General features: G+C 59.1%; 3 protein-coding genes across 3 annotated transcripts in view; 2 read left to right on the top strand and 1 right to left on the bottom strand.

Annotated features, from left to right (window-relative positions):
- The window catches only part of ENH_00042620 (leucine rich repeat protein, putative), a gene marked incomplete at both ends in the record, with an annotated part of 4,143 nt that extends 1,557 nt beyond the window's left edge, over positions 1–2,586 (bottom strand). The window contains 4 exons of the mRNA XM_013585335.1: positions 1–12; positions 508–972; positions 1,503–1,782; positions 2,166–2,586. The exon at positions 1–12 is cut by the window's left edge and continues 94 nt beyond it. Coding sequence (XP_013440789.1) covers positions 1–12; positions 508–972; positions 1,503–1,782; positions 2,166–2,586 — 1,178 coding nt within the window. The remainder of the gene's footprint in view (positions 13–507; positions 973–1,502; positions 1,783–2,165) is intronic.
- Positions 2,587–2,963: 377 nt separating this feature from the next.
- Positions 2,964–7,441, top strand: ENH_00042610 (hypothetical protein, conserved; the record flags this gene model as incomplete). The annotated part of the gene is made up of 4 exons (XM_013585334.1): positions 2,964–3,006; positions 3,801–3,983; positions 4,115–4,363; positions 4,557–7,441. 4 exons carry the CDS (start codon positions 2,964–2,966, stop codon positions 7,439–7,441), a joined length of 3,360 nt encoding a protein of 1,119 aa, XP_013440788.1.
- Positions 7,442–9,303: 1,862 nt separating this feature from the next.
- ENH_00042600 (serine/threonine protein phosphatase, putative) lies at positions 9,304–9,744 on the top strand (the record flags this gene model as incomplete). Its single annotated transcript, XM_013585333.1, has 1 exon — positions 9,304–9,744. One exon carries the CDS (start codon positions 9,304–9,306, stop codon positions 9,742–9,744), a length of 441 nt encoding a protein of 146 aa, XP_013440787.1.
- Between the last annotated feature and the right edge of the window lie 256 nt (positions 9,745–10,000).

Below are 10,000 nucleotides of genomic sequence, written 5' to 3'. Positions count from 1 at the left end.
TCCAAAGCCTTCCTGGACCCAAACCCTAAACCCTAAACCCTAAACCCTAAACCCTAAACCCTAAACCCTGAGCCTTAAGCACTGAGCAAAGCTAAATAGCTCCCTTAGAGCGCAATAGTAGCATATCCAGCAGCAGCAGGCAGCAGCAGCAGAGGCAGCAGCAGAAGCAACTGCAGCAGCAGCAGAAGTAGCAGCAGCAGCAGCGACAGCAGCGGCTGCGTCTTTTCATTCGCCCAGAGAACAACAAAAAGAGCAGCACGAACAGCAGCAGATCCGTAGAAGCAGCGGCAGCAGCAGCAGCAGCAGCAGCAGCCGCAACAGCAGCAGTTGCAACAGCAGCAGCAGCAGCCGCGGCAACAGTCGCAATAGAAGCAGCCGCAGCAGCAGCTGCAGCAGCAGCCGCCACAACAGCAGCCACAGCAGCAACCGCAGCAGCACCCGCAGCCGCAGCAGCAGCAGCAGCAGCAGCCGCAGCAGCAGCAGCAGCAGCAGCAGCAGCAGCAGCACCTGGTAGCAGCAACAATGGGGGAGAGGGCCTGAATAAAAGCTTCCTTGAGGGGCTGCAGGCAGCTGAGGCAAGAAACTTCAGCAGCAAATTCTTTTCCGAAGATTGTGGAGACAAGTGCGGGGGGCAGGGCGAACCAGCTGTCGACGTCTTGCTGCTGCTGCTGCTGCTGCTGCTGCTGCTGCTGCTGCTGCTGCTGCTGCTGCTGGTAGCTGCGGAGCAGGTCGAGCTGCTGCTGGTAGTGGTCGGGCAGCAGCCCTTCTGCTGCTGCTGCTTTCTGCTGCTGCGAGACAGCTCTGCAGTCGAGGTAAGAGAGGTTGGTCAGCAGGGAGAGGATCCTGCGGCTGCTGCTGCTGCTGCTGCTGCTGCTGCTGCTGCTGTCCTGCGTGAGGGGGTTGTTGCTGAGACACAGGGCCCGCAGCTGCGGCAGCAGCAGCAAAACCCCCAACTCCGCAAAGTCCGATATGCTGTTGTGGGCAAGACACAGCAGCGAAATGCTGCAGCAGCTTTTAAGAAAGCTTTAGCTGCTGATCTTGTTGTGGCTCAGCAGCAGCTGCTGCAGCAGCGGCAGCAGCGCGAGGCCCCCCACGCTGCTCAAGTTGTTGAAGGAAAGATCCAAAGACTGCAGCAGCAGCAAATTGAAAGGGCCCATGTCCACGTTCCGCAGCAAATTGTTCGAAGCGTTCAAACGCTCCAGCCAGTCAGCAGCAGCAGCAGCAGCAGCAGCAGCAGCAGCAGCAGCAGCAGCAGCAGCAGCAGCAGCAGCAGCAGCGGAAGCAGTAGTAGTCGTTGGCGAGTCAACAGCAGCAGCAGCAGCGCACTTCAGTGTGCACTTCGTGGCGGCAGCAGCTGCTGCAGCAGGACTGGTGGCGAACTTCGCAGCAGCAGCAGCAGTAATAGACGATTTAGCAGCAGCAGCAGCAGCAGCAGACGTAAGTGTTAAATAGCAGCAGCAGCAGCAGCAAAGCAGCAGCAGCTGGGGCAGCGGCGCTCAAACCCACACTGCTTTGCTGCTGCTGCTTCCGCTGGTGCTGCTTCCACTGGCACTGCTACAGCTGCTGCTGCTACTGCTGCTGCTTTTGCTGCTGCTACTGCTGCTGCTTTTGCTGCTGTTACTGCTGCTGCTTTTGCTGCTGCTACTGCTAGTGCTGCTGCTGCTGCTGCTGCTGCTGCTGGTGCTGCGAGAGCCTGCTCGGGCACGCCTTTTTGACCCCAAGTGACCTTTGCTGCTGCAGCTATAGCAGCAGCTGCAGCAGCAGCAGCAGCTGCAGCAGCAGCTGCAGCTGCAGCAGCAATTTAATTCTTTTCTTTTTTCTCAAAGTTTTCATTAATTTGACTTTGGCGCTCACTGCTGCTAAGCTCGGGTGTACGTACACTGCCTTTCAAAAACTCCATTTCCATTTGCTGCCGCTTAATTCGTGGAATGGCGAGCGGCAAGTCCTAGGGTTTAGGGTTTAGGGTTTAGGGTTTAGGGTTTAGGGTTTAGGGTTTAGCTGCTGGCTACAGGGGGGCGTGCTCGACACGAATTGATGCCATAGTTGAGTTTGGTTTGGTTTAATGAATTTGATTGAATTAAATCAAATTAATTTTAATTAAATAATTTAATTTAATTTAATTTAATTTAATTTAATTTAATTTAATTTAATTTAATTTAATTTACTCCGAAAGGTCTCTAAGTTGTTGAGCCGCACGAGGTTGCGGTTGCTGAGGTCGAGGGCCTTAACGTTGGGGAAGTCTGCTGCAGTGACTGCTGCTGCTGCTGCTGCTGCTTCTGCTGCTGCTGCTGCTGCTTCTGCTGCTGCTGCTGTTGCTGCAGCGTCAGGTGTACAGACAGGCCGCCGCGGGGGGTGTACCTCCACTGCCCCCGCACACAGCATTTCCACCCCAACAACTTGGTGGTTTGCTTCGGGTTCTTCTTCCTCTGCTGCTGCTGCTGCTGCTGCTGCTGCTGCTGCTGCTGCTGGGGTCTCTGCAGCGCCTGCAGCAGCTCCTGCTGCTGCTGCTGCTGCCGGCGGGTTGGCCCTCGGGGCCTCCTCCGAAAGCGCAAACGTCACCGTCGACTTTCCCCCGGAAGACTCCATTGCCGGAAACCCTAAACCCTAAACCCTAAACCCTAAACCCTTGTTCTGGGCTCTATGCCCTAAGCCCGCAGCTCTAAACCCTAAACACTAAACCTTAGAACTCTGCGGCCAAGTGCACGCAGCTAGCATGCTGCTGCGCCGAGAAGACCGCCAGAGCGATCTCTACCCTAAACCCTAAACCCTAAACCCTAAACCCTAAACCCTAAACCTCGAAGCTGCTAGGGCGGCGGGCGCTCCAGCAGCAGGAGATGTCGGAGTGCCGCATTTGCGGGGCCGCAGCTTTCTTCTCTTTTTGTTTCTTTTTAATTTTATTAAATGTTTAAATTAAAATAATTAAAATTGAATTTGCTGCTGCTGCTGATCTAGAAGGATCCCAGATGCGCAGCGGGAGCCGCGGTGTCTTCGGGGCGCCTCTGGGGTGTACGGACAGCGCGCAGCAAGGACGCTGCTCGAATTGCGCTCATCTTTTCAATTATTTATTTCATTTTATTTATTTTTAAAATAATAAACAATTAAAAAGCTTCTGCAAGTGCTCGACGCGCAAAGCGCGCTGCTGAAACCGCTAGTCTGCACACAAATACGCTGCTGCTGCTGCTACTATTGCTGCTGCTGCTGCAGCAGCAGCAGCTGCTGCTGCTGCTGTTTTTGCACACATTTAGCCCAAATTAGTACTATTACAATTTATTTATTATGTGGCAGCTTCTCTGCTTCAGTTCAGTGCGATAGCCTAACCGCAGTTTGCAATCTCCTTGGGGCGTCCAATCGAGACTGCTGCTGCTGCTGCTGCTGCTGCTGCAGCTGTTGCTGCTGCTGCTTCTGTGCAGTCCCTGCTGCTGCTTCCAGACGTTAGCCTCAAGTGAGAATCAGCTGCGCAGCCGTTGACACAGCTGCAGCAGCAGAAGCAGCAGCAGCTGCTGGCGCAGCAGCATCGCGGTCTTGCCGGTGGTCAGTGGCAGCAGCAGCAGCAGCAGCAGCAGCAGCAGCAGCTTCCACTCGTTTCTGTATATGTCTACCAGTTAACGCCGATCCTTGGGACAGAGCTGCTTTCGTGTGCACGCGCAGCAGCCGCAGCTGCAGCCACTGTTCCTGCTGCTGCTGCTGCTGCTGCTGCCACTCTTGCTGCTGTTGCTGCTTGGCGAGTCATTGCTGCTGCTGTTGTGGAGTCTACACAGCAGCAGCAGTTCATTGAAAGGCTTGGGTTCACCGTGTCGCAGTCGCGCAGCAGCAGCAGCAGCAGCAGCAGCAACAGCAGCAGCCGCAACAGCAGCAGCAACCGCAGCAGCAGCAACAGCAGCAGCAGCAGCAGAGGAGACACAAGCAGCAGCAGCAGATGGGGCAGACGGAGAGCACGGAGGAGGCACCTCCAGCAGCAGAGGTAGCAGCAGAGGCCCCACAAAGTGAGAACCCTAAACCCTAAACCCTAAACCCTAAACCCTAAACCCTAGCTGTGAGCCCTAGACTCTGGATTGTGGAGCCTTTGTGTCCGCCGCTCACTGTTTGCTGCTGCACCTGTGTCCCTATTTTTCAGCTGCAGCAGAAGCAGCAGCAGCAGCAGCAGCAGCAGCAGCAGCAAAGGTAGCAGCAAGAAAAGCAGCAGCCGACAGCTGGGCCAAAAGAGACTCAACAGCTTCAGTGGGTTCCACCACAACTACAGAAGAAGCAGAAGCAGCAGAAGAACCTGCTGCAGCAGCAGCAGCAGCAGCACCTGCTGCTGCTGCTGCTGCTGCTGCTGAGGACAAGAGGCCCCAGGAAGAAGCAGCGCTCAAGAAGCAGCAAGGTAAGTCCTAGCCACATGCACTGCAGCAGCAGCAGCAGCAGGTCTGACGTAGTATGCACGCAGCAGCAGCAGCAGCAGGTCTGACGTAGTATGCACGCAGCAGCAGCAGCAGCAGCAGCAGCAGCAGACAGCAGCAGCAGGTGCATGGATCTGCCTCCTCGTCCTTTTCTGCTGCATCTGTGTGGGCGTGAAGGAAGCAGGGAACAGCAGCAGCAGCTGCAGCAGCAGCAACAGCAGCAGAAGCAGCAGCATAAAAAACAGCAGGAACAGCAGAAGCAGCAGCAGAAGCAGCAGCAGAAACAGCAGCAACAAGAGCAGCAGATACTGCAGCAGAAACAGCAGCAGCAGGAGCAGCAGAAGCAGAGTCCGGAGCAGAAAAAGGCAGTACAGCAGCCGCTGCGGCAGCAGCATGCGGAGCGGAAGCAGCTGCAGCAGCAGCAGCAGCAGGCTACCCAGCAGCTGCAACGGCAGCGCACCCAGGAGCAGCAGCAGCAGCAGGGAAAGCAGCAGCAGCAGGGGAAGCAGCAGCAGCAGCAGCAGCAGCAGCAGGAGCAGCAGGAGCAGCAGCAGGAGTCTGAGGGCACTTTTAGTTCGTATATGACATTTGGGCTAACTGGCTTAAAGCGGCTGCTGACGGGAGAGACTTTCTCAGAAGAACCTGCAGCAGCAGCAGCAGCAGCAGCAGCAGCAGCAGCAGCAGCAGCAGCAGCGGATAAACCAGAAGAGGCAACAGTCCCAGCTGTAGAGACACCAAGGGATCGGAGCGGGACGAAGGCGCGAGACACTGCGCCTACGAGCAGCCAGCAGCAGCAGCAGCAGCAGCAGCAGCAGCAGCCAGAAGAGGCAGCAGCAGCAACAGCAGCAGCAGCAGCAAAGGCAGCAGCAGCTGAAGCAGCGGAGCCCGCAGCAGCCCCTTTGCAGTACAAAGACCTGGGGGCCCCCCAGGAGGTCCCTGATGAAGAAGAGGCCCCCCAGGAATGGCTGGAGGGCCCCCAGGAGGGGCCCCCAGCTTCCTCGGGGGGCCCCCCGGAGGGGCCCCCAGCTTCCTCGGGGGGCCCCCCAGGGGGGCCCCCCGGGGGGCCCCCCGGGGAAGCTGGGGGCCCCCCGAGCGAGGGCTTGAGTTGTGCGCAGGTAGAAATGAGTTCAGAAGAGGCCCCTGCAGCAGCAGAGTCTACAGCCTCCACGGAGGCCCCGCAGCAGCAGCAGCAGCAGCAGCAGCAGCAGCAGCAGCAGGAGGGGGCCCCGCAGCGCCAGCAGGGGGGCCCCGCGGAGCCCGGGGGGGGCCCCCCCGAGCAGCAGCGCAGCAGGGGGGCCCCTAGGGAAGGGCAGGAAGGCCCTGCAGAGGCTGGGGGGCCCCCGGGGGCCCCTCTGGAGGGGCCCCCGGGGGTCCAGGGAGGGGGGCCCCCCAGGGAGGGTCTAGGAGGGGCCCCTGGGGAGGAAAGGCCGGCTTTTGAGGAGCTGGGGGCCCCCCAAGATGCAGCTGCTGCTGCTGCTGCAGTGGGGGCCCCTCCTGGGGCCAGGGGGGCCCCTGGGGGCCCCCCTGGCCCCGCAGGGGGCGTGGGGGGCCCCCCTGAAGAGGCCAAGAGGGGGGCCCCTGGGGCCCCTGGGGGCCCCTCTGAGGGCACAGGGGGGGCCCCTAAGGATTCTAAAGGGGTACTAAAAGAGGAAGCTGCTGCTGAGCTGCAGCAAATCTGCAAAGGGGAAGAGGGGCCCCAGAAGGAGGGGGCCCCCACAGCTGGGGGCCCCTGGCAGGGGGCCCCGGGGGCCCCCGGAGTTGGGGGCCCCAGTACCCTTCTGGGGGCCCAGGGGGCCCCCACAGCTGGGGCCTCTAGGGAGGGGGCCCTGGGGGCCCCCCAAGAGAAAGGGGCCCCACAAGAAGAGGGGGCCCCTGGGGATGAAGGGGCCCCCCAAGAGAAGGGGGCCCCCAAAGAGAAAGGGGCCCCTGAGGAGGAGGGGGCCCCCAAAGAGAAAGGGGCCCCTAAAGAAGGGGCCCCCAAAGAAGAGGGGGCCCCCAAAGAAGAAGGGGCCCCCAAAGAAGAAGGGGCCCCCAAAGAAGAAGGGGCCCCCAAAGAAGAAGGGGCCCCCAAAGAAGGGGCCCCCAAAGAAGGGGCCCCTAAAGAAGGGACCCCTAAAGAAGAAGGGGCCCTTGAAGATGAAGGGGGGCCCCCCGAGGCCCCTGAAGAGAAGGGGGCCCCCGAAGAGAAGGGGGCCCCTAAAGAAAGAACCTTTGATGATGGGGCCCCCCTGGGGGCCCCCCTTGAAGAACAGGGGCCCCCAGCTGCAGCAGCGGGGGGGCCCCCTGAGGGCTTGGGGGCCCCCAGAGGAGCAGCTCGGCCTAAGAGTGGCGTTGCTGCAGCAGCAAAAGAAGCCCATAAGGGAGCAGCAGCAAACCAAGGGGCCCCCGGGGTGAGGGGGGCCCCCGTGGGGGCCCCCAAGAGGAGTGGGGGAGGCGCAGAGGGGGCCCCCAAGAGCAGCAGCAGGCCGGCAGCTGAGGCCCTGAAGAAGCGGGGGGCCCCCGCAGCAGCAGCAGCAGCAGCAGCAGCACCTGCTGCTGCTGCAGCAGCAACGACTCGAGCTAGTCTCTTGAAGCAGCAACACAGCAGAGGCAAAGAGGCCCCACAAACTTTGCTGCTGAGGGGTGGGTCCAGCAGGGGGGCCCCCCTTAGGGGGGGTTTAGCTGGCAGCAAAGAGTTCAACAGCAGCAGCTCAGGGGCCCCTGTGCAGAAGCGCCACTCAGTAGAGCAGCGAGGGGGCGCAGCAGCAGCACCAGCAGCAGCAGCAGCAGCGCCAGCAGCAGCAGCAGCAAAGTCGGCTAGGGCGGGCGCAGCGCAGCCCAAGGGCGCAGCTGGAACAGCAGCAGCAGCAGCAAAAGCAGCAGCGAAGAAGCCACAGGAAACACCCCGAAGGAGCAGCACCATGTTTCCCCGGCGAGTGGCCGGGGAGCCCAGCAGCAGCAGCAGCAGCAGCAGCAGCAGCAGCAGCAGCAGCGGGACTGCGCAGCACGTGCTGCAGCGGGGCCTCTCTGCAGGGGCAAAGGCCCCCAGGGCCGGCCAGGCAGCCCCGAAGAGGTGGAAGTGAGGGGCTTTTTGTCTGCAGCAGCAAATAATTTGTGTGGCTTTTTGCCCAGCCAGTCCGCGGGAAAAGCAAAAAGGCTTTAGTTTTCGAACTTGTCTTTAAAATGCAGTTAATTTGCGCGGCGTTTTGCTGCAGCTGCCGAGGCAGCTGCAGCGGGAAGCTGCAGCAGCAGCAGCAAGCCGCTTGGGAAGCGGAAAGAAGCCACGAAACTGCGGGAAGCAACGGGATTCTTGAGAAGATAGGAATGCCTATGCCCTTTATTGACTTTTGCTGCTGCTATTTGAGATAAATTGCCAGTTTAGAACTGAATTGCTTCGCAATTTGCTGCTGCTGAGGAGAGCTGGCAGCAGCAGCTGCTGCGGCGTTTCAGGTGTATGCGCAGCTCGCGAAGCTGCGCAGCTGCAGCAGCAAACGCGCCCGCGCTGCTGTTCAGTTCTGCACTTCTGCTGCTGCTTTTTGGCTCGTTTTTGGACTTTTTTGCACAAAATGAAATTCCTCAGCAGCTGCGGGCTCTTCGGAGTGGAAGTTGTTGCAATTTATTTCTTTTTTCCGGCTTTTGTCGGCTGCGAGCGCGCGGGGTTCCTGCCGCTGGGGCCCGTGAGACTGAAACTGAGTTCAACTTGCGGGATTTCGAATCGGAACTTTTAATTAATTCATTTATTTAATTATTTAATTTATTTAATTTTGAATTTGCCGCTTCTCGAAATGCTCAGGGAGCCACGAGTGCGCTGAACGCGGCGCTGACGGGAGCTCCGGATTTTCAAATTCGAATTCACGTGCGGCGAAACAATTCAAGTTCGCGGCCGCAAACTTGAACTTGAACTGCAGGCGCCAGTGGAAGACACGCAGGACACGCTGGCCTCTTTGGGTGAATCTTTCGCTTAATCGGCGACTTAAAAGAATTATTTATTCAATTTAAATGTTATTTGCAAAAAACTAAACGCAGATTCGCTGGTTAAGCTCGAGGAAGCGGAGCGGCGGCTGGACGAGGAAGACTACGCGGCGGAGAAGCAGCGGCTGCTCAACGTGCACAAGAACCGGATTCGGCGAGTGTTTGTTGCAGTTCAAAAACAAAAACTGGAAATTAAATTCAAAATGCATTTCTTTTTCCTTTTTAAAACAGAGATCTCGTCTTCGCGGCCTTCGAGCCGCTCCACGCAATGGTCCGTCAGCCGCCGCAGCCGCAGCGCCCGCCTGCGCAGCCCCCACGCCTCTCTTTTGCAGATTCCCAACCCAATAACCACCGAAGTTCTTCAAGGTTTGTTTAAGTTGACAAATTAATTCAAATTAATTCAAATTTATTCAAAAAAAACTCGCTTTCGCTTTTTTTCCGCAGCTTTCCGCGCCTCCCGCGCGGCGGCTGCTGCGCAGCCGTAGCCAGCAGACACTCCGGCTTTCTTTCCCTCGCGCATGCGCTGCCCGAAGCCCTTTTTCGGATTTTTTTCCGCAACAAATATTCTTTTTGAATTTCCTTTTCGTTTTTGCTGCTTCTTTGCGGTTTGTCTGTCGACTTTGCGCGCGCTGCGCTGCTCGTCGCGCTGCTGCAGCTCTGCGCCCGCGCTGCTGCTGGGGGTCGCGCCGCGCTGCTGCTGCTGCTGCTGCTGCTGCTGCTGCTGCACTTCTGCACTTCCAGTTTCTCTTTTCCGCAGCAAACTGCCAAAGCTGCTTCCCCGACAGCTGCTGCGCCCCCAGACCTTCTGCTGCTGCAGCAAAGCTGCTGCTGCTGGCGGCCTCCAGGTTCTGCAGCCGCGCTAGACTCCGGCGCGCCTCCGCGGACTCCAGCGCCTGCCCGCGCGCGACGCTGCAGCAGCAGCAGCAGCAGCAACAGCAGCAGCAGCAGCAGCAGCAGCAGCTGGCGGCGGACGATGCGGGGCCAGAGCGCGTTGTGGAGGCTGTGGGCCGCAGCCGCTGCTGCAGTGCTGGCCGGGGAGCGCGGGCGTGCTGCTGCTGCAGCAGCGCAGCAGCAGCACCCTGCAGCAGCAGCAGCAGCAGCAGCAGCAGCAGCAGCAGCGACGGAGCTGGAGTGGGAGGGGCGGATCGTGGCGCTGGGGGACCTGCACGGAGACGCAGCAAACGCGCTGCTGCTGCTGCAGGCCCTGGGCGTGGTGGACAGCAGCAGCAAATGGGCTGCTGGCAGCAGCACACTTTTGCTGCAGACTGGAGACATTGTGGACAGAGGCCCCGAAGGCAAACTTCTCTATGAGCTCTTCAGCCAGTGGCAGCAGCAGGCGCAGCAGCAGGGCAGCAAAGTGCTGCTGCTGCTCGGCAACCACGACGCCATGAACCTCTGCGGCGACTTCCGGTGACTAGGGTTTAGGGTTTAGGGTTTAGGGTTTAGGTTTAGGGTTTGCGGTTTGGGGTTTAGGGTTTGGGGTTTAGGGTTTAGGGTTTAGGGTTTGGGGTTTAGGTTTGGGGCGTGCAGCGCAGCGCGAGCCAACGCCGCGTAGCGCTGCAGCCCGAGTGCGCAGCTGAGCACCCAGGGTTTAGGGTTTAGGGTTTAGGGTTTAGGGTTTAGGGTTTAGGGTTTAGGGTTTAGGGTTTAGGGTTTAGGGTTTAGGGTTT

The sequence above is a fragment of the Eimeria necatrix genome, genomic scaffold (genome assembly GCF_000499385.1).
Source record: "Eimeria necatrix Houghton genomic scaffold, Enh_scaff318, whole genome shotgun sequence".
Taxonomy (NCBI): Eukaryota; Apicomplexa; class Conoidasida; order Eucoccidiorida; family Eimeriidae; genus Eimeria; species Eimeria necatrix.
This window is presented reverse-complemented; position numbering and strand designations above follow the sequence as displayed.